Raw genomic sequence first — 24,129 nt, 5'->3', positions numbered from 1 at the left:
CACAAATTCAGTGACTTAAAACACAAGTTTCCTAGAAGATACAATAATATGATTTATGGATTGGAAGAATTAATATTGTTCAAATGTCTTTATTACCTAAAGCAATCTATAGATTCAATGCAATGCCCATTAAACTATCAATGGCATTCTTCCAGAATTAGAACTAATCCTAAAATTTATATGGAACCACATGAGACCCTAAAGAGCTAAAGAAATTTTGAGAAAAAAATAAAGTGGAAGGCATCATGCTCCCTGATATCAAACTATAGTATAAAGCTACAATAATCAAAAGAGTATGGTACTAGTATACAATTATTCTACAAGAAAGGAGGCAAGGATATACAGGGTGGGGAAAAGTAAGATTACAGTTGTTTGTATGAAAAATAATACAATAATTAATAAATGATGAGTAAACTGCATACTCACAATTATAAACCTACTTTTGCCCCACCCCATATAACAGGGTAAAGAGAGTATCTTCAATAAATAGTGGTGGGGACACTGGATCACCTTCTTACACCATATGTAAAAATAAACTCAAAATGGATTAAAGACAAATTTAAATGTAAGACCTGAAACCATGAAACTCCTATTAGAAAACTTAGGCAGTACTCTCTCTGACATTGCCCTTATAAATATCTTTTTGGATATGTCTACTCAGGAAAGGTCAACAACAACAAAAAATAAACTGAAGTTCATCAAACTCAAAAGCTTTTGCACAGAAAAGCAAAGCATCAACAAAAGGAATAAGGTAACTTACTGAATGGGAGATGTTTACAAATGATACATTCAATAAGGAATTAACATCCAAAATATATTAAAAAAACTCGTATAGCCTGACCAGGTGGTGGCGCAGTGGATAGAGCGTCGGACTGGGATGCCGAAGGACCCAGGTTCGAGACCCTGAGGTCGCCAGCTTGAGCGCGGGCTCATCTGGCTTGAGCAAAGAGCTCACCAGCTTAGACCCAAGGTCGCTGGCTCCAGCAGGGGGTTACTCGGTCTGCTGAAGGCCCGCGGTCGAGGCACATATGAAAGAGCAATCAATGAACAACTAAGAAGTCGCAACGCGCAACGAGAAACTGATGATTGATGCTTCTCATCTCTCTCCGTTCCTGTCTGTCTGTCCCTGTCTATCTCTGCCTCTGTAAAAACAACAACAAAAAACAACAACAACAACAAAAAACTCGTATAACTTAACAACAAAAGACCCCCAAACAATATGATTAAAAAATGGGCAGAGGTTTGACCTGTGGTGGCACAGTGGATAAAACATCAACCTGGAATGCTGAGGTTGCTGGTTCAAAACCCTGGGATTGCCCGGTCAAGGCACATATAGGAGTTGATGCTTCCTGCTCCACCCCCCTGCTCGCTCTCTCTCTCTCTCTCTCTACTCCTTCTCCCCTCTCTAAAATGAATAAAGTCTTTTAAAAAAATATGGGCAGCCCTGGCCGGTTGGCTCAGCGGTAGAGCGTCGGCCTAGCGTGCGGAGGACCCGGGTTCGATTCCCGGCCAGGGCACACAGGAGAAGCGCCCATTTGCTTCTCCACCCCTCCGCCGCGCTTTCCTCTCTGTCTCTCTCTTCCCCTCCCGCAGCCAAGGCTCCATTGGAGCAAAGATGGCCCGGGCGCTGGGGATGGCTCTGTGGCCTCTACCTCAGGCACTAGAGTGGCTCTGGTCGCAACATGGCGACGCCCAGGATGGGCAGAGCATCGCCCCCTGGTGGGCAGAGCGTCGCCCCTGGTGGGCGTGCTGGGTGGATCCCGGTCGGGCGCATGCGGGAGTCTGTCTGTCTCTCCCTGTTTCCAGCTTCAGAAAAATGAAAAAAAAAAAATATATATGGGCAGAGGACCTGTATAGAAAATTCTCCAAAGAGGACATACAGATGGCCAACACACATATGAAAGATGCTCAATATCACTAGTCATCAAGGAACCACAAATTAAAACCACAAAGAGACATCACCTCACTCCTGTCAGACTCACACCTGTCAGAATGGCTATCATCAATACATCAACAAATAACAAGTGTTACCTGGCTCGTAGTGCTGCAGTGGATAGAGTATCAACTTGGGATGCTTAGGTCCCAGGTCTGAAACCCCTAGGTCACCGGCTTGAACATCAGCTCATGTGGCTTGAGCATGGAATCATCAAAATGATCCCATGGTCACTGGCTCAGCTGGAGCCCCCGACCCCCCCTCTATAAGCACATATGAGAAGCAATCAATGAACAATTGGAGTCATGCAACTAGGAGTTGATGCTTTTCATCTCTCTTCCTTCCTCTCTCTCTCACATGCACACGCTAAAAAAAAATTTAAAAATAATGATTTAACCAATGAATGCATAAATAAGTGGAACAACAGATGTTTCTCTTTCTCTCTTTCTAAAATAAATAAATTAAAATTAAAACAAAAGCAAGTAAGTGTCGGTGAGAATGTAGAGAAAAGGGAACCTCAGGTATTACGTTAGGTGAAATAAATCAGAGAAAGAGAAATACCATGATTTCACTCATATATGGAATCTAAAATATATATATATCTATATCTATCCATATATATATAAATATATATATGGCCTGACCATATATATATATATGGCACAGTGGATAGAGCGTCGGACTGGGATGTGGAGGACCCAGGTCTGAGACCCAGAGGTCCCAGCTTCAGCGCGGGCTCATCTGGTTTGAGCAAAAAAGCTCACCAGCTTGGACCCAAGGTTGATGGCTTGAGCAAGGGGTCATTCGGTCTGCTGTCACTCATATGTGCCGCCGGTCAAGGCACATGTGAGAAAGCAATCAATGAACTAAGGTGCCGCAACAAAGAATTGATGCTTCTCATCTCTCCCTTCCTGTCTGTCCCTATCTGTCCCTCTCTCTGACACACACACACACACACACAAAGAAAGAAATCAAATATGGATCTCACCAGCTAAGACCAGGATGTCAGCAGGGCTACATTTATTTCTGGGGGTTTTAGGGATTTCCATGACTTTCCTGGCTTATAGAAGCCACCTGCATTCCCTGGCTCATGGCCCATCTCTCCATCTTCAAAGTCAGCAAAGCCTTTGTGCAATCTTCCCTCTGGTTCTCTTTTCCATAGTCACATTACTCTCTGACCACAGCAGGAAAAGGTTCACACTTCTAAGAGTCCCTATGATTAGATCCAGAATGTTCTCTCCCATCTCCAGGCCCATACTCTTAACTCCATCAGCAAAGTTCCTTGTGGTAACATATCCACAGGTTCCACAGACCAGGACAGGGACATCCTTGGGGTAAGGGAGCGGGGTGGCCAGGGTATTCTACCTTTCACAGGAACTACAGTGACTGTCATTATTCATAGTGGTTTTGTTCTATAAAGTCACTACAAACACTAAAATAACGGGTTAGGTTATATAACCTTGTGTTATATGTATTTATTTAAATACATCTTATTTAATATACATTGTTGCTTCATTAACATTGAACTCAGCCAACAGCACTGTAACTCATGCCTAAATAAAGCTTCTCTAATACATGTATTTTCTGTGTAAGGAATAAGCACAACCTTCTTGTGCTTAGGAACCCTAGATAGCACTTCAGCTCTATGCTTGGGGCCAATATAAACAGTGAAAACAAACCCTGGCTAATAAGCTCTGTTAGTTAGAGCATGGTCCCAATATATCACGGTTGTGGGTTCAATCCCAAGTCAGGGCACACAAGAATCAACCAATGAATGCATAAATAAGTGGAACAAGTCTATGTTTCTGTTTCTCTCTCTCTAAAATCTATAAAAATAAAAATTTTAAAGTTGTTAAAAAAAAGTGAAAACATTCACAAAAAGACAAAAAATGCAGCCCTAAATATACAGTGAAAAAGGACACCAGTTTACAGTACAAGAGCTGAATGAAATAAGAAGGCAGAGAGAATCAGAAAACTCAAAATTGTTTTGCTGTGCTGCACATGTCTGTGAAAGTGCCACAAGTATTGATTTGAGCATTACAAATAAATGCCAGCAAGCAGGTGAAATTGCAAATATGGAATCTACAAACAATGAGGATCAACTGTATCTCCCAGCTTGAGAGAAGATGCCAGGGGCTGTCTGCGAGCTTCGTCTCACTGCAGAGACCGAAACAGAAAACATGGGTTTCTTGATAAATTGACAAGCTGATGAAGAAATTAATTCCATGAGGAGGACCCAGAGCAGAAAAAGGGTTCTCGGTGCTAGCAGTGGCTGTGGGCTTCCCTGGGTTGATCCATGGTGCATGCTCCCTCTGGACCACACTGAACCAACACGGAGCCCCTGGCCCACACATACCACTTCCTGGCCAAGGCCCCTGAGCACGTGCAGCCCAGCGGAGCCCAGCTGAAATACTATCCTTTTTGAGAGCTCAAACACATGAACCCTATTAGCTTTGAGTCCGTGCAAATTGAATAGGTTGTTTTTTTCCAGGCAGCTACCACTGAAAACCTATATGGTTACATTACAAGATATGACTCAAGAGACTCTCAGACGTGTGCCCAAATGAACATCTACAAGATTGTTCACTGCCACTGTTTGAAAGCAAAAATTTTGAAACATTCTAAATGCCCACTGACAGGGAGATGGATAAAAAAGCACTGTGGAATAGTCTCATCAAGGGAGCCATGTACCTGTGGAAATAAACTAGAGTCACAGATATCAATGTGAATGAATTACAAATAGTGCTGAGCAAAGAAAGTAGGTTATACACAAAAAAAATCACGTGATACCATTTACATGAGGTGTAAACTTGAAAAACAATACTGTGCTTTTTTTTTTTTTTTTTTTTTGCATTTTTCTGAAGCTGGAAACAGGGAGAGACAGTCAGACAAGACTCCCGCATGCGCCCGCACCCGACCGGGATCCACCCGGCACGCCCACCAGGGGGCGATGCTCTGCCCATCCTGGGCTTCGCCATGTTGCAACCAGAGCCACTCTAGCGCCTGAGGCAGAGGCCACAGAGCTGTGCATTTTTTTAGTGATAAATCCATATGCAGTGAAGGTATAATGGACTCTAACTGTATTGCTCTTTAAGTACTGATGAGCACTTGGCTATCAGGCTGATCATTCTATCAGCCTAAGATACTTTATAACACAAATTTAAGGTGCCTAGAAAAGGGTATGTTCCTTCATGACTTATTGATGCAAACTGGCTGGTGGGCCTAGTAAACACCTCGTGAATTAGCTAAGTGGAAATCTCCTTTTGGAAGGTCATTCCTTTTCCTCCCGGTTCTCCTGTGCATTGAGCAGACTCCTGAATTCAGACAAATGAAAGGTCTTCCTCCTCCCCACTCTTCTGAACAGGCACACTCTCCTCCTGAGCCCTACAAATTCCCCTGTCTCCCTACTTCCCACTTAGCACTACCAGACCCACCAGTCCAGAAGTGGTAGAGAGACTCTATTAAAGAGAAGGGCCCACTGGTGTCTTCTGCCCACCCAGTGGGCAGCTTTGAGTCCATGCTGAAGTTCATGGGGTGCTCTGGGACAAAGTAGGGAGCCTGGTGTGGGATCTGGGGCTCGAAGAGAACACTCAGCTGTCCTTGAGTCTCCTACGAAGAAAGAAACTGATTAGGAACCTCCCAGAGAGAAACACATGAGACTTTTCCACTGTGACGTGAATGTGTCAGAGCCAGGAAAGAAAGACGATCTCTGTTTCCATGTTTTGGACCTCAAAGCCAATTCCTGTGGGGAGTATCACATACATATATGTAGGGACCTGCTTAGACACACACACTGCAATCAATGAGGGACTGCAGCAGCTCAAAGACTTCTCAAGGGTGAAATGCTGACTTTGGGCAACAGGAAGCAAGAGACTGACACATTGCAAGGATTCTCCACCTCCATAAAGACAGAGTATAATGCTAGGCCAGCTGGGTCAGGTTAGGATGAAGAAATCCCATCCCCATTTCCCCGGCTGCCTCTTCTGAACCACAAAGCTGGCCCCTAAGGCCAAGGCTGCCCACTTGCCTGACTTCAGAGTCATGGCTCTGATGAGCTGAGGACATCAGGTTGATGAACACCTGTCCACCTGTCCAAGGCAGCCAAGGGGCATCATCCTGGAGTAGTGGGTGGCAGGGGATGAGAAAGGGACTTGAGGGTAAAAAGGGGAAGAGGTTCCCTCCCAAAGGAATTCCTAAGGACACAAGTCTCCTCTCACTCCTTGGGCTGAGGCCCAAAATGACAGCAGAAATCAACCATTCCACAGAGGTGATTCCACATAGGCTGAATGAATTGAGGTGTCCTGGTGAAAGATATTTGAATTATCAGCCGAAGTGGTGTTTGGGGACTAAGAATATCGACTGAACTGTGCCACTTACTGTCATGCTTCTTTCCAGACACTTGAATCAACCCTAATCCCACAACTCTCTCTTTTGAGCCTTGATTCAAGTCCGCAGGATTTTCTAATTCTCCATGAAGGCTGAGGGGAATGGTGGCAGGTATCAAGAGAAGATAGATATACAGATGATGAATTATAGAATTGTACACCTTGTCTGACCTGTGGTGGCGCAGTGAATTACGGTGTCGACCTGGAGTGCTGAGATTGCCGGTTTGAGACCCTGGGCTTGCCCAGTCAAGGCACATGCGAGAAGCAACTGTGAGTTGATGCTTCCCGCTCCTCCTTCCCCCGCCCTTCTATCTCTCTCTCGCTTTCAACTCTCTCTAAAACAAATAAAAAAAAATCTTAAAAAAAGATCTGTACACCTGAAACCTATATAATTTTATTTACCAATGTCACCCCAATAAATTCAATGAAAAAGTTAAAGAATATATACAAATATTGATTATGTGAATGACTATAGGTGTCAGAAAAGGGATGGTTCTTCTGGCACATAAGTCCATATGCAGACAGATCTACAGAAATAGAACTTTAACTCCTAACTTAATTAGCATGGCAACAATGTTATTGCATTTTGATTATTCTTTTTTTTTTTTTTTAGAGACAGAAAGTGAGTCAGAGAGAGGGATAGACAGGGACAGACAGACAGGAATGGAGAGAGATGAGAAGTATCAATCATCAGTTTTTTTGTTGTGACACCTTAGTTGTTCATTGATTGCTTTCTCATATGTGCCTTGACCGCAGGCCTTCAGCAGATCAAGTAAACCCTTACTCGAGCCAGCGACCTTAGTTCAAGCTGGTGGGCTTTTGCTCAAACCAGATGAGCCGGCACTCAAGCTGGCGACCTCGGGGTCTTGAACCTGGGTCCTCTGTATCCCAGTCTGACACTCTATCCACTGCGCCACCGCCTGGTCAGGTGCATTTTAATTATTCTTAAAAAAAAAAAGAAGAAAGGTAACCGTAGTTTACAGGGGATCATGCTCTGAAGTGCAAAAGGTAACAAGTGAGAAAATTATGCCTGCAGCAATGCTCCTTCAAAACTCCTTATTCTGGCAAGGGGGTACTGTTCTGGTTTCAACAACTCTAACAAGAGGAAACAGACCCCAGGCTCAGAGGTGAGGTATTCAGGAAAATTGATTACCCTGCTTTGTTTCAGTTATATTTGGTGGTTCAGTTGACATAGTATTTTACATCAAGATCCCTTTAAAATAAATTTTAAAAGTAAGAGAATATAGCTCTGGCCAGATAGTTTGGTTTGTTAGAGCATTTTCCCAAAGCACAGAGGTTGCTGGTTCAATCTCTAGTCGGCACATACAGGAGCAGATTGATGTTCCTGTCTCTCTCTCCCTCTTTTTCTTTCCCTCTAACATCAATAAAATAAACATTTAAAAAATATATTTTTTTTGTCCCTGGCCGGTTGGCTCAGCGGTAGAGTGTCGGCCTGGCGTGCGGGGGACCCGGGTTCGATTCCCAGCCAGGGCACATAGGAGAAGTGCCCATTTGCTTCTCCACCCCCCCCCCTTCCTCTCTGTCTCTCTCTTCCCCTCCTGCAGCCAAGGCTCCATTGGAGCAAAGATGGCCCGGGCGCTGGGGATGGCTCCTTGGCCTCTGCCCCAGGCGCTAGAGTGGCTCTGGTTGCGGCAGAGCGACGCCCTGGAGGGGCAGAGCATCGCCCCCTGGTGGGCAGAGCGTCGCCCCTGGTGGGTGTGCCGGGTGGATCCCGGTCGGGCGCATGCGGGAGTCTGTCTGACTGTCTCTCCCCGTTTCCAGCTTCAGAAAAATACAAATATATATATAATATATATATATATATTTAATATATATATATATATTTTTTTTTTTAAGTAAGGGAACATAAAAGGGAAAAGATGTGGAGGTGGCAGAATGAGTCTAGGTTCTCCACATGGAGTAAGGGTTAAGAAAGGGAGTGGTGGGGCCAGCAGGTAAGGAGACTGGCTTCCAATGCACTGGGCCTAGGAGCACTCTGCATCTCGGGGATGGTCACGGATCACTATCTAGGGCAGCGGTTCTCAACCTGTGGGTCGCAACCCCGGCGGGGGTCGACGACCAAAACACAGGGGTCGCCTAAAGCCATCGGAAAATAGATATTTATTATACAATACATTTTTAAGAAAAATAGGTATTTCCGATGGCTTTACCTAAAACCATCGGAAAATACATATTTATTATACATTTTTAAGTAAAATATGTATTTCTGATGGCTTTACCTAAAACCATCGGGAAATACATATATATTATACATTTTAAAGTAAAATATGTATTTCCGATGGCTTTAGGTAGAGCCCAACATTTCTGAACAGGCTGGGCACCTCCAGGTAAGTTTGGAGCTGGCCTTGGGGTCCAAGTAATAGAAACCGCCAGAGACACAGGTCAGGCCCCTCTGGCCCAGGCAAGTACAGGTCCCTCTCAACCAAAGCCCCTGGAGGTAGGCAGATTCTAAGCCAAAGGGATAAATATCTGAGCAAATTCTTATTTTTTATTTTTATTTTTTTTAATTTTCATGTATTGGTTTTAGAAGAGGGCGGAAACACTGATTTGTTGTTCCACTTATAGATTCATTGGTCGATTCTCTTATGTGCCTGACCAGGGATAGAACCCGCAACCTTGGTGTACTGGGACGATGCTCTAACCAACCAAGGCTGATTTCTTAGTTCTTAAACTAGTGAGACCTTTTCCCAACAGAGCCCTCCAAGGACTCACCAGCCACCTTACTTCCCTCCTTAGCAGGAGCTAGGCAGGGGCTGGTATTGAGCCACCCCTGGGGACACTGCAGGAAGCCACACTCCCACTCTAAGAAGAGCCCAAAATTTCTGACAACATGGTCGGTAAGACATACCCAGGGGACCAGGGTTTGACACAAATCCCCAGCCAGCTCCGATCATTCTGGAGCTGGCCTCTGATGAGAATAAAAGTGCATCTGACATAAGGCTGTGCTTGGCATGCGGCACGAGGGTGTGAGACCACTGCACCAGATGCTTGGAGGTGGAGTAGTGGGTGCTCAGGGAGATAGCAAGAATAAAGGAAGATACACAAAGAGCAACCAGAACGTGGACAGAGACCTGGGATAGGCTGGGAAAGGTGAGAGGAGCACTGCCTCCAACAGAAGGAGGGGAAAGGTACAGGCAGCTGGGTGGGACCTGAGCAGACTGGTAGGACTGGAGTGTGGGCCTAGAAGGGGATGGTTGGGAACTGAAGCCAGGACCAGGGCAGGGCTCTGGAAGGTTCTGATTGCCAGGTGGAGCTCAAACTACACCCAGGTCAGTGGGGACACACTTATTACCATGTGTCCCAGATTTCTGCTTTCTCCAGGTGCGCTGATAGAACTGCTCCCACTTTTACATTCTCCCAAACCATGCTGCAGAATCTGCCTGCTCATGTGCGAGGCAAACATCCCTCCATTGTTACTGAGTTCCTGAGACAGGCAGGTGCCTGGCTCAACACTAGGTACACAGCAGTGGGCAGAAAACATGGTTTCTGCCTGTAAAGAGAATATAATCCAGCAACAAAGACAACAGAATAGTCACCCAAGTCAACCTCAGTCCTCTACACAGGAGTATGTGAAACTGGGAGATAGGGGATCTGAAAGAACAAAGGTCTAGGAAGACACCAAGCGAAAAATCTGGAGGAGCATACAGAGGATGAACTCATGTTCATCAGTCCAAGGGCAGAAAGAGCTGCTCAACACAGGGAAGATATCTCACATTGTTGGGCTATGAAAGCATCTCCTGTTGACAGTGACTGCTGCAGAGACCATGGCCACTGAGTCAGGCTGGCTATCTCATACACCGGGCATGATGCCCACTGGAAATGTTTATGCCCAGGTGTGGAAATCCCAGCAGCAAGGCAGCAGTCCTTTCCAAAACAGACAGGGGACAGATGCTGAGTCAGATCCCCCAGAGGAAATTGCACTGTTTGGAGGAAATTGCACAGCTTTTTTTCCTGCTGTGGCTGGGAGTCTCCACTTGACCCCACTCTCAGAACCCAGTCAGCAGGTTTTTCTAGGAGCTGAGCAGAAAAGGAAAACAAAGCTGTCTTCTGGGAAGTAGCTGCCAAATTCAGCCCTGTGAAAGACGAGAGAGGAGGGAGGAGGAAGGAGGGGTGTGGAGAGAAAAAGCGGGAGGGGGAGGGGAGAGACAAGAGAAGCCAGCTGCTGCCACATTCTGACACATTCTTCTATCCAGCTTTCTAGGGACACCTTTGAAAAAGAACCAGAACAGACCTCCCCTAATACTTCACCAGGCACATTCAAAAGCTATTAGGGCTTGAGGACAAGATGTAGAACCCTCTAAATGGGTTCCTAACTTCCCCAGGGTAAGAAGGCTTGAAAGTTTCAGCATCAAACCCCACCTCTGAACTCAGAAACAGAAACAATCTGACCTTCCTTCTCCACAGGCCCCCAGCCTCCAGCCACAGTGCCAAAACTTATGCAGTTGCCTCTGAAATCCTGAAGAGGAAGTTGGCTGAATGCCCTAATTTAAAAACCAAGTTTCTTCAGCTTGGATCAATTCCAAAATATTGGCAGCACCAAAAAAAGGAGAAAGGCTGGAATAGGGGCTAGGGCAGAGCTAACTGGCCTATGCCCTTGAACCAAAGCCCAGGGATACACATGTTAAAGGCAAATGGCAGACCTGGTCACAACCTGCACATTCTTCCTCTGAGGAAAAAAAGCAAACAGATGCACATGTGGAGAGCTTAAGTGCAAAAAAGGCGAGCTCAGACCCCACATGCACTAAGTCTTCATATGTTAGTTTGATGAAGGGAAGGCTGGGTATTGGTGGGTGGGTGAACAGCAGGATTTTCTTGACTCATTGCTAAGTTTTTGATAACTTGGGGTCTCAAAGATGTGACAGTCCCCAATTTTTGAAACTGAACATGGAGAGACTGTGAAACTCCTAACCTCACAGGCTGTTATTAAGTGGCACAAGAAATATAATTAAGTGTCCTATGGCTTTGCCTTAAAAACACACCCAGATAAGCTATGTGGTTAAATTCCACTGCATTTGAACTGTTTTTTTCTCCCCTTGTTGTTCTTTTGAACTTGTCTTTAATACACACAGGATTCTGAGTCAGAGGTGGACTTTTGGCCTCATATTCAGCAGTCACAGAATTAGAATGTGATGACCCCTTAGTCCTTGTCTGTTAATAACAAGAATGCTCAGGGCCCTGGCCGGTTGGCTCAGCGGTAGAGCGTCGGCCTGGCGTGCGGGGGACCCAGGTTCAATTCCTGGCCAGGGCACATAGGAGAAGCGCCCATTTGCTTCTCCACTCCCACCCCCTCCTTCCTCTCTGTCTCTCTCTTCCCCTCCCGCAGCCAAGGCTCCACTGGAGCAAAGATGGCCCGGGTGCTGGGGATGGCTCCTTGGCCTCTGCCCCAGGCGCTAGAGTGGCTCTGGTCTCGGCAGAGCGACGCCCCGGAGGGGCAGAGCATCACCCCCTGGTGGGCAGAGTGTCGCCCCTGGTGGGCATGCCGGGTGGATCCCGGTCAGGCGCATGCGGGAGTCTGTCTGACTGTCTCTCCCTGTTTCCAGCTTCAGAAAAAAAAAAAAAAAAAAAAAAAGAATGCTCAGGACGCTGCATGGTGACAAGAATGCCTCTGTGATTGTGAACAGTAGGTCCTGCAAAGGTCAGGTTAATCTACTTTTACAGACAGATCTGGAAAATGGGAGCGGGGTGGGGTTTAAAGAGGCCCCTGGTTCCTTTAGGGAAGGACAGTCTCAAACCTCTTCTGTAGTTCGAGTCCAGCCTAAAACACCACTGGTTACTCCATTCAGGCAGTGTGGGAGTGGCCCAGCCTGTCCACTGAAGGAGCAGGATGAGAACATCTCCACCCAGGATCCCACAGAGTAAAGGTTAACTCAAGGGTCTTCTTACAGATCGAGTCAGCAGGGTGGCTTCCTGTAAGGGTAGTCTTAACTCAGTTCCAATCACACATGGACATCCCAATGGCTTCCCATGCCTACTGCCCCAGGAAAGACTTCTTCCGGAGTTAACCTGCAGCTGCTGAGTTCAAGGACCTGGGGTGAGGATCCCACTCTCCAGACCTTGTCTGTCACCAGTCATTTGCAGCACATGGGTTCCACACTTTTATTCATGCTGAAGTGAAGCAGTTACAAGTTCCAGAAATTTGTATCTTAACATTCCATGTGTATATATATATATATATATATATATATTATTTAATAGGTCAAGCACTTCACTAGGAAATAAAAAACTTGATTCTACAAACTGAGGTTTAGAAAATAGGTCAGCCTGACCTGTGGTGGCACAGTGGATAAAGCGTCGACCTGGAAATGCTGAGGTCGCCGGTTCGAAACCCTGGGCTTGCCTGGTCAAGGCACATATGAGAGTTGATGCTTCCAGCTCCTCCCCCCTTCTCTCTCTCTGTCTCTCCCTCTCCTCTCTAAAGTGAATAAATGAATTAAAAAAATTAAAAAAAAAAAAAAAAAAAGAAAATAGGTCAGTGCAGGTGGTAACTGAGGACATTTCAAACACTAGGCACATTCCCCAGAAACACTCTAACAGGCTGGGGTCCTAGGTCTCTCAGCCCTCCTACCACTGCAGGCCTATCACAGGAAGTTTAATCTCTCTTAGGCACAAATGGGGGGGGGGCTAGTAAGCACCTAATAAACTTCAAAGCTATGGGATACGGTCATGAATTTTCTTCCTAGCTCAAGAAGGACCAACCTTTCAGTTCAAACTCTCTTCTCCCTCCTTTCACGGGAGGGAAAAAAAAAGTCAGGCCAACATTTCAGCCAGCTGCCAGTTCTATCCCTAGTTAGACTTAAATCTCCACACAACCTAGCCACAAGTTAGTGGAAAACCAGTTAGCAGTTTAGGTCTGGAAATGGATGTCACCCATACACACAAGACAATGAGAAGTGAACTTTGAATTCTAGATCTCACTAGTTTCCCAGAAATTCACATATAAAAGCATCTCCCATCTGACCAGGCAGTGGCTCAGTGGACAGAGCGTCAGCCTGGGACACAGGGGACCCAGGTTCGAAACCCCAAGGTTGCCAGATTGAGTATGGATCATAGACATGACCCCCATGGTCACTGGCTCAAGCAAGGAGCCCCCCCACACACAAGTCAAGAGACTTATGAGAAAGCAATGAATAACTAAGGTGCCACAATGAAGAATTTATTCTTTTCATCTGTCTCCCTTCCTATCTGTTTATCCCTATCTGTCCCTCTCTCGCATTTAAAAAAAAAAAAAAAAAGCATCTTCCCCAATTCTAGCCTTGCCTATGTACCAGGCTGCTATTGAGGGAGAGGGCCTTACACAGGAAGGCCAGCGAGAACCAAGACAGACACCTATTTTTTGTACTGCTTTCCTCAATAGATTCTTCAACTTTTATCAGCCCAGGCCAAAACCCAGGCAGTAGCCAGCTCATAATAAGAAAAAGAAAAGAAAAAAAGAGTAAAAACTCAAAATAAATAAACAAATAAATAAAGAAGTAAAAGCTCACAAACCTCCCACTCAAGCCCAAACTGATTATATGCAAGACCTGAATTGGAGTAGAATTTGCCAAAATATTGCCAACAGGCAGACCTTGGAAATATTGCAAGATAGGTTATGGACCACCACAATAAGGCAAGTTGTAACCTTTTTGCTTTGCAGGGGGGAGGGGGAGGGGGACGAGTAACTGCCTTCAATTTTTTTTTTTTTTCTGAAGCTAGAAATGGGGAGAGACAGACAGACTCCCGCAGGCGCCCGACTGGGATCCACCCGGCAAGCCCACCAGGGGCGTTGCTCTGCCCACCAGGGGGCAACGCTCTGCCCACCAGGGGGCGATGCTCTGCCCCTCTGGGGTGTAGCTCTGTTGTGACCAGAGCCACTCCAGCGCCTGGGGCAGAGGCCAAGGAGCCATCCCCAGCGCCCAGGCCATCTTTGCTCCAATGGAGCCTCGCTGCGGGAGGAGAAGAGAGAAACAGAGAGGAAGGAGAGGGAGAGGGGTGGAGAAGCAGATGGGCGCTTCTCCTGTGTGCCCTGGCCGGGAATCGAACCCAGGACTTCTGCACACCAGGCCGACACTCTACCACTGAGCCAACCGGCCAGGGCTTGCCTTCAATTTTTAAAAAAAGCAACATCTGTGAAGTACAGTAAAACAGGTCTGCCCTGCCTGACCAGTGGTGGTGCAGTAGTAGATAAGAGTGTTGACCTGGGACACTCAGGTCCCAGGTTATAAACCCCAAAGTCATGGGCTTAAGCACAGGCTCATCAGCTTGAGTGCGGGGTCACTGACTGGAGCTCCCAGTCAAGGTGTATATGAGAAGCAATCAATGAACAACTAAAGTGCTGCAACTATAAGTTGATGCTTCTCGTCTCTCTCCCTTTCTCTCTCTCTCTCTCTAAAAAAACCCCCAAAAACAGGTATGCCTGGCCCTGGCTGGTTAGTTCACGTGGTTAGAGAGTCATCCTGAAACACCAAGGATGCAAGTTTGAAACCCGGTCTGGGCACATACAGGAAGTAACCAATAGACGCACAATGAAGTGGAACAACAAATAAGTGTTTCTCCCTCTCCCTTCCTCTTTCCTTCTCTCTAAAATCAACCAATTAAAAAAAAAAAAAAAAGAGCATCATTCCAATATGCCAAGATTGCAGGTTAGATCCCTAGTCAGGGTATGTGTAAGAATCAACCAATAAATGTATAAATAAGAAGAACAAATCGATGTCTCTCCCTTATTCTCTCTAAAAATCAATCAAAAATTTATGTGCCTTGACTGTGGGGCTACAGCAGACTGAGTAATCCCTTGCTCGAGCCAGCGACCTTGGGTCCAAGCTGGTGAGCTTTGCTCAAACCAGATGAGCCCTCGCTCAAGTTGGCGACCTCATAGTCTTAAACCTGGGTCCTCCGCATCCCAGTCCAACGCTCTGTCCACTGCGCCAGCGCCTGGTCAGGCAGAAATTCTTAAATTTTTTATAATGTTTTTATTATATTGATTTTACAGAAGGGGGGCAAAGAGAGAGAGAGAAAGACAGGAACATCAATCCGCCCCTGTATGTGCCCTGACCAGGGATTGAACTGTCAATCTCTGAGCTTCAAGACGATGCTCTAACCAACTGAGCTATCCAGCCAGGGCAGAAATTTTCAATTTTTTTAAAACATTTTTTTAGCTCTGGCCGCTGGCTCAGTGGTAGTGTCGGAAGCCCAGGGTTTGATTCCCAGCCAGGGCACACAGGAGAAGTGCCCATCTGCTTCTCCACTCTTCTCCCTCTGCTTTCTCTCTCTCTCTCTCTTCCCTTCCTGCAACCAAGGCTCCATTGGAGCAAAGTTGGCCCGGGCACTGAGGATGGCTCCATGGCCTCTGCCTCAGGCACTAGAATGGCTCTGGGTGCAATGGAGCAATGCCCCAGATGGGCAGAGCATCACCCCTTAGTGGGCATGCCAGGTGGATTCTGGTCGGGCGCATGCAGGAGTCTGTCTCTCTGCCTCCTGCTTCTCACTTCAGAAAAATACAAAACAAACAAACAAACAAAAAAACAGGCCCTGGCCGGTCGGCCTGGCGTGTGGGGGACCCGGGGTCGATTCCCGGCCAGGGCACATAGGAGAAGCGCCTATTTGCTTCTTCACCCCCCCTCCTTCCTCTCTGTCTCTCTCTTCCCCTCCCGCAGCCAAGGCTCCATTGGAGCAAAGATGGCCTGGGCGCTGGGGATGGCTCCTTGGCCTCTGCCCCAGGGGCTAGAGTGGCTCTGGTCTTAGCAGAGCGACGCCCCGGAGGGGCAGAGCATCACCCCCTGGTGGGCAGAGCGTCGCCCCTGGTGGGCGAGCCAGGTGGATCCCAGTCGGGCGCCTGCGGGAGTCTGTTTGTCTCTCCCCGTTTCCAGCTTCAGAAAAAAACAAACAAACAAACAAAAAAAAAAAAACACAAAACATTTTTTAAAATGCTTTACCTGTGCCCTGGCTGGTGGCTCAGTGGATAGAGGTTTAGCCTGGTGTGTGGACATCCTGGGTTCAATTCCTGGTCAGGGCACACAGGAGAAGTGGCCATCTGCTTCTCCCTACCTCCCTCTCTCCCTTCTCTCCCTCTTCCCCTCACGCAGCCAGTGGCTTGTTTGGTTCAAGCTTGGTTCAAGTGTGGTCCTGGGCCCTAAGGATAGCTCCCAGCTCAGGCGCTAAAAATAGATCAGTACTCAAGCATCAGCCCCAGATGAGAGTTGCCTGTGGGAGTCTGCCTCATTTATCACCCCTCCTCTCACCTAAACAAATAAAATTATTAAAAATAAAATTTAAAATGTTTTATCTCGCTTCTATTTCTTTTTTTTTTTCTTTTTTACAGAAGCAGAGATAGACAGGGACAGACAGACAGGAACGGAGAGAGATGAGAAGCATCAATCATCAGTTTCTTGTTGCGCGTTGCAACTTCTTAGCTGTTCATTGATTGCCCTCTCACATGTGCCCTGACCGCGGGCCTTCAGCAAACCGAGCAACCCCCTGCTGGAGCCAGCGACCTTGGGTCTAAGCTGGTGAGCTCTTTGCTCAAGCCAGATGAGCCCACGCTCAAGCTGGCGACCTCGGGGTCTCGAACCTGGGTCCTTCCGCATTCCAGTCCGACGCTCTATCCACTGCGCCACCACCTGGTCAGGCTCGCTTCTATTTCTTAATATAGAAACTGCACTGTGCCTGGCCTATGGTGGTGCAATGGATAGAGCACCAACCTGGAACGCTGAGGGTGCTGGTTCAAAACCCTGGGCTTAGTCAAGGCACATACGACAAGCAACCAATGAACAGCTATAGTGAAGCAACTACTTCTCGTCCCCCTATCCTCCTCTCCCTGTTAAATCAATTAAATAAAAAAAAAAGAAACTGCACTGTTATAAACCTTTGAAATTAAGAACCTGTTTCAAAGCAGGATTTCTCAGCCTTGGTGCTACCGACACTTGGGGGCCATATATATATATATATATATATATATATATATATATATATATATATTTTTTTTTTTTTTTTTTTTTTTTTTTTTTTTTTTAAATTAAGTGAGAGGTGAGGAGTCAGGGAAGCAGAGAGACAGACTCCCGCATACGCCCCAGACTGGATCTACCAGGCAAGCCCCCTACAGGGGGATGCTCTGCCCATCTGAGGCCACTGCTCCACTGCTCACCAACCGGCAACCCAGCTATTTTAGCACTTGAGGCAAGGCCACAGAGCCAATCTCAGCTCCCAGGGCCAACTTGCTCAAACCATTCAAGCCGTGGCTGTGGGAGAGAAAGAGAGGAAAAGAGAGAGAGAGAAGGGGGAGGAAAGGGGTGGAGAAGCAGCAGATGGTCACTTCTCCTGTTCCCTGACCAGGAATTGAACCTGGGATTTACACACGCTGGGCCAAAGCTCTACTGCTGAGCCAACCAGCTAGGGCGGGGGTCATATAATTTTTGTTGTGGGGAAGGCTGTCCTGTGCCTTAAAGGATGTTTAGCAACCATCTCTGACCTCTACCCACCTGAGGCCAGTAGCATCCTCTTCCCAAGTAGTGAAAACCAAAACCTGTCTCAGACATTACCAGATGTCCCCAGGAAGGTACATGGAAGAAGATGAAAGAGAGCAGGGCTAGTAACCCCTGGCTGAGAAGCAATGATGCAAACTTACATCATCTCAAAAATACCAGATGCCAAAAGAAACTCTGAGGTCCTAAAGAATTCAGAACTGGATGCTGAGTTTTATGTACATGTCCATCTGTGTGTATGTGGTTATCTGTGTTTTAAAAACTGGGAAAAGCGCCTGACTAGCCGGTGGCACAGTGGATAGAGCATTGGACTGGGATGCGGAGGACCCAGGTTTGAGACCCCAAGGTTGCCAGCTTGAGCACGGACAGGCTCATCTGGCTTGAGCAAAAGTCGCTGGCTCCAGCAAGGGGTTACTCGGTCTGCTGAAGGCCCGCAGTCAAGGCACATATGAGAAAGCAATCAATGAACAACTAAGGTGTCGCAACGAGGAACTAATGATTGATGCTTCTCATCTCCCTCCGTTCCTGTCTGTCTGTCCCTATCTCTCTCTCTGTCCCTGTAAAAAAACAAACAAACAAAAAAAAAACTGGGAAAAGCAAGTAGCTTACCATAAGGATGGCCCCAATGGGATCCCCCTCCTCAGGGTAAACCCATCCTCACTTTTCTTGAGCCTTAAAGCAGAGTTTCTCTTGCCTGACCTGTGGTGGCGCAGTGGACAAAGCGTTGACCTGGAATGCTGAGGTCACCAGTTCAAATCCCTGGGCTTGCCTGATCAAAGCACATTAGAGGAAACAAGTACTACAAGTAGTTGCTTCCGCTTCTCTTCCTTTCTCATGTTCCCTCTTTCTCTTTCTCCCTTCTCTCCAAAAATCAATAAAAAAGTTGGTAGAGTTTCTCAAGTTTGGCACTACTGACATCTGGATCAGGGAATTCTTGGTTGTGGGGGCTACCCAGTGCACTGTAGGATGTTGCACAGTATCCCTGGCCTCCACCCACTAGATTCCAGTAGCAATCAAGTTGTGACAACCAAAACGTCTCCCAATGTTGCCAACATCCCCTGGAGGGCAGAAGTGGCCCTCTGAAAAGCACAGTATCTATGAGAAGATAAATGTCCCCAAATCTTTTATTAAGGTTTTATTTATTGATTTAAAAAAATTTTTTTAGAGAGAGAGGAGAGTGAGATAGAAAGGGGGGGAAGCAGGAATCATCCACTTGTGGTAATAGCTTCTCGTATGTGTCTCAACTGGGCAAGCCTGGGGTTTTGAACCAGCAACCTCAGCATTCCAGGTAAAGCCCTATCCACTGCACAACCACAGGTCAGGCCCCAAATCTTTTTGTGTAAAAAAGGGATAACTTTAGGCCAAATAAGTGAGGCCAGCTGAGATCACCTGGTTTAAAGAATACGTACTGCCTGTTCACACTGAGAATTCAATAAATATTAACTATTACTACATTAACAGACAACCCTACTGGGAAGGCAGAAAAGAGAATGAAAAGGGGTGTTCCGCCTGACCTGTGGTGGCACAGTGGGTAAAGCGTCGACCTGGAATGCTGAGGTTGCCGGTTCAAAACCCTGGCCTTGCCTGGTCAAGGCACATATGGGAGTTGAAGCTTTCTGCTCCTCCTCCCTTCTCTCTCTCTCTCTCTCTCTCTCTCCCCCCCCCCCTCTAAAATGAATAAAAAAAAGAAAAAAGAAAAGAAAAGGGGTGTTCCTAAGATTGAGAAAAAGAAACACAGAGAGATGGTCATGGGCAGATGAACAATGGTGATGCTGGAGCAATGTGGAAACTACTGCAGAAGAGAATGGAACAGAGCCAGAGTGAAACTTTTTTCAAAAAATTTTTTCCACTGATTAGAGGTGGGGGAGGGAGAGAGAGGAGGGGGAAGGAGAGGAGAGGGGGAAATGGGGTAGATAGGATGAGAGTGGGTAGAGGAAGGGAGAGGGGGGAGGGCAGAGAGGGAGGGAGGGAGAGAGGGGGAGGGAGGGAGGGAGGGGGAGAGGTAGGGGAGAGAAGCATCAGCTTGTTGTTCCACTTAATTGTGCATTCATTGGTTGTTTCTCACCTGTGCCCTGACTGGGGATCAAACAGGCAACCTGGGGCCCTGGCCGGTTTGCTCAGTGGTAGAGCGTCGGCCTGGCATGCAGGAGTCCCGGGTTCGATTCCTAGCCAGGGTACACAGGAGAAGCGCCCATCTGCTTCTCCACCCCTCCCCCTCTCCTTCCTCTCTGTCTCTCTCTTCCCCTCCCGCAGCCGAGGCTACATTGGAGCAAAGTTGGCCCAGGCACTGAGGATGGCTCTGTGGCCTCTGCCTCAGGCACTAGAATGGCTCTGATTGCAGCAGAGCAACGCCCCAAGATGGGCAGAGCATCGCCCCCTGGTGGGCATGCCAGGTGGATCCCGGTCGGGCGCATGCAGAAGTCTGACTGCCTCCCTGTTTCCAGCTTCAGAAAAATTTTTAAAAAAAATTTAAAAAAATAAAGAAAATAAAAAACAGGCAACCTGGGCATGTCAGGATGATGCCCTAACCACTGGAGCACCCGGCCAGGGCCCTAGGATGATCCTTGAGAGCACATCTCATCATGGAATTGACCAGGTGGCCAAGATGACTGCTCTCAGATTAGGATGCGGCCACTGCAGTAATTCTTTAGGGCTGGGCCTCAGATAATAAATTGATGCAAACCACCAGCTTACAGTTGCATTGTGCTTTCCAGGTTTTATTTATTTATTTTTTCCTTCTCATTTTTCTGAAGCTGGAAACAGGGAGAAGACAGTCAGACAGACTCCCGCATGCGCCCCACCGGGATCCACCCGTGCACGTGCACCCACCAGGGGCGACGCTCTGCCCACCAGGGGGCGATGCTCGCCCATCCTGGGCGTCGCCATGTTGCGACCAGAGCCACTCTAGCGCCTGGGGCAGAGGCCACAGAGCCATCCCCAGCGCCTGGGCCATCTTTGCTCCAATGGAGCCTTGGCTGTGGGAGGGGAAGAGAGAGACAGAGAGGAAAGCGCCGCGGAGGGGTGGAGAAGCAAATGGGCGCTTCTCCTGTGTGCCCTGGCAGGGAATCGAACCTGGGTCCTCCGCACACTAGGCCGATGCTCTACCGCTGAGCCAACCGGCCAGGGCTGCTTTCCAGGTTTTAAAAGACTTCTCACAGCCTGACCAGGTGGTGGCGCAGTGGATAGAGCGTCAGACTGGGATGCAGAGGACCCAGGTTCGAGACCCCGAGGTCGCTAGCTTGAGCGTGGGCTCATCTGGTTTGAGCAAAATCCCACCAGATTGAACCCAGGGTCGCTGGCTCCAGCAAGGGGTTACTTGGCCTGCTGAAGGCCCACAGTCAGGGCACGTATGGGAGAGCAATCAATGAACAACTAAGGTGTTGCAATGCGTAGTAAAAAACTAATGATTGATGCTTCTCATCTCTCTCCATTCCTGTCTGTCTGTCCCTGTCTATCCCTCTCTGACTCTCTGTCTCTTTAAAAAAAATAAAAAGAAAAAAATAAGAAAAGACTTCTCACAGATCTCAGATCTAAATGCAGTCCATCCTGTTTCCCCCTGAGAGAAAAAGCTCGTGGCTGGCCTGAGAGATCCCAGGTAGTTTGGAATGGATAGACCACCAGTATGAGCCCTGATAGATGGTGGTGGGGCAGGGAGGGCTTCCAGAGATCTGCCTATATGAGGGAATTCTTCAAGACCTATGGAGACATCAGTCTTGCAGGAGGACTACATCAGGGCCCAGGGCAATGGGCAGCTTTTCCAGGTGCTCCAATTAAGCACATGGGGATCTGATGCCTGCTGGGTAGGGTCTAATCTAGGGCCAAGTCACATAATTCCATCCTGTTAGGGCAAAGGGCTATAGTCTCAGGGTTGTACTCTCAGCAACAATCCTACAACCCCTCTAGGGTTCCTTTAGCCATCATCTGGTGTCTAAGGACAGACCCCAAATGTCTTTAGCCCTAGACATCCACTAGGGTTGTGACTTTTCCTCTTCAGGATAAAAGACACCAGCTGTGTCTTACTGGAGACTCATTTCTCTTTCCTCCCAAAACACCTCTTCTTGTCCTTTTTTTCCCCTTAAGATTTATTTATTTAGCGAAAGGAAAGAGAGACAGAAAGGGGGTAGGAGGAGCAAGAAACATAAATTTGTGGTTCTTGTACGTGCCTTGACCAGGCAAGCCCAGAGTTTCAAACCAGTGACCTCAGTGTTCTAGGTCAATACTTTAGCCACTATACCATCACAGGTGAGGCCAATGCACCTCTTCAAATTGGGAATACAGCCCAGCCCAGTTTGCCAGCATGGCCCAAAAAATTCCTAACATTATGGCTCATTCCTCTATGGAGTCTATCCATACAAATTTCACACCTAAGGTTTGTAACCTGGAATGCAGGGACCAATAGAATTCAAGGAATCTTAGGCTTCTCAATCAGACTTTCCAAACAAACTATACATACAGTCTATCATATGGAAAACACATGTATTTTTGGATTCAGCATTCCACTCTAACAATTGATCCAATAAATCCAATCCCCCCAGTAAGCAAAGATATTCACTGCAGCAGAAAACTACTGGAAACATCTAAACATCCATCAATAGAGAACTGGTGAAATTAATTATTGCACACTTCATGGAATGGAGTACCAGAAACCTACCTACTTAAAAAATCCAAAAAGCTCTAGGGGTCTGTTCTAGTGCAGTAAGGAGGGGGTTCCCCCAGGGACTTTGGCAGTAACTACAGACAACTGTGGTTGCCACAATTGGGGTGCTCTTAGCATTGAGAGTGGAAGCCAGAGATGTTGCTCAACACCCCACAGTGCCCAGAACAACCCTCCCCAATATTAAGTGAGTGGAGGTACAGAATACCTACACATTTAACAAAAATTCAAAGTACACAGGACTATGACTATGCTATGTGTGTTTTAAGGAAAGGCTACACATATCTTTGAAGAGACCTAAGTCCTTGTTCCTGGGTAGACAGATTGTCTGAATGCCTGAGGGATTGGAGTGAGAAACTGACTTTTTACTCCACCCTTTCAACTTTGTACCGAGTCCATCCAAAGAGTTTTTGTTGTTGTGGACTATCTGGCAAGAATCTGTTTCTTCCCCTTGTCTCCCCCCCACACACACACACACACACATCGCCCCTTTAGATGGGAGGAGGAGGGGAGGGATTCACACCCCAAATTAACCTCTGGGGGTCTCTCTGCCCAATCCAGGGGTCTATCCACCCTTCTCGAGGAGACTGGAGCCCATATAGCGGGCAGGGCCTGGGTTACTTCGCCCGAGGCCCCCGGCCTTCCCGAGCTCTCCACATCCTGCGAGGAACACGTGCCAATACCGCCCCCTCGGTGTCTCCGGCCCCCTCCTAAACTAGAGCCGGGCCTAATCTGGCCCCTGGGAACCCGGCTCGCCCTCTGCTCACCTGGCTCGCCTTGTAGAACTGTTTCTTCAGCCCCGCCACCGACATTCTGCCTTTAGTCGTCGGACCTCCCGCCAGGACCCAGTGAACCCAAAAGACAGCGCAAAAGTCAGGCTCCTATGCGCCGCCAATCCCCCGGCGCGCCTCAACTGGCTCGATCGGCGCCGCCTCCACAGCCCTCTCGCCAGCTCCGCGCCCTCCGGCGCAGCCTCAGCCTCTCTCGCGCCGGCGCGGCCAGGATATTACATGGCAACCGCACACTTCCGGCGCCCGCCCCGTCTGAGCACGCGCATTTCATCTGCAGCGGGCGAGGCCGCTTCTGCCAGCGAGTGACCTGGAGCGAGTCTAGAGCGGCCGTGGTGGCTGCAGCGACACCTAGAGTGCTGAAGGTGGCTCTAACATTTTAGGAAAGGCGTTTAAACCTCTCTGGAGAGTTTAGGAGACTGGGTTTATGTGTCTCCAGATACTTGTTTATTAATCTCAGCTATTCCAAATTGGACCATGCGTTTAGTCCCTCCCATTCCACCCCGAACTCTGCCCAGTGTTCAGTTGCCCAAGTAAGACATCAGGGTGTCGTTTCTACCTCCCTTCCACTATCCACATTGTCTCTGCCCTGACTAAACCATTTCATCAGCTTCCTCTCTGGTGTGCTCACCTTTGGGTTCTCCTCTCCAATTTATCCCCTATGAAGAAGTCAGAAAAATACTCCTGTGATACGATTCAGATCACAGCCCCTCGTTTAAACTTACTTAAGGTGACCAATTGTCCTCCTTTAAGGAGGACAGTCATTCTTTTATAAGTTCGGTCCTCCCTCGAAAAGTGTCCTCCTACATGTCTTCCTTTTTGATATTGGAAGACTAATCTGTAAACGTCTGTATTCGATCTAAGCAGAGTCTATCCATTGCGTGTGACGTGACGT

At 47.5% G+C, this 24,129-nt stretch overlaps 1 protein-coding gene across 3 annotated transcripts in view; it reads right to left on the bottom strand.

The window, feature by feature from the left end:
* Nucleotides 1–23,487, bottom strand: part of SH3GL1 (SH3 domain containing GRB2 like 1, endophilin A2) — a 45,232-nt gene extending 21,745 nt beyond the window's left edge. For all 3 annotated transcript variants that reach the window (XM_066275610.1, XM_066275591.1, XM_066275599.1), the window contains exon 1: nt 23,214–23,487. Coding sequence is in view for 2 of the 3 variants with exons in the window: in XM_066275591.1 (XP_066131688.1) it covers nt 23,214–23,258 (45 nt within the window). In the remaining variant the exon portion in view is untranslated. The remainder of the gene's footprint in view (nt 1–23,213) is intronic.
* Nucleotides 23,488–24,129: the final 642 nt, after the last annotated feature.

This window comes from Saccopteryx bilineata, chromosome 1 (assembly GCF_036850765.1).
Source record: "Saccopteryx bilineata isolate mSacBil1 chromosome 1, mSacBil1_pri_phased_curated, whole genome shotgun sequence".
Classification (NCBI taxonomy): Eukaryota; Metazoa; Chordata; class Mammalia; order Chiroptera; family Emballonuridae; genus Saccopteryx; species Saccopteryx bilineata.
Note: the sequence above shows the minus strand (reverse complement) of the source record. Positions and strands in the feature narration are given on the sequence as shown.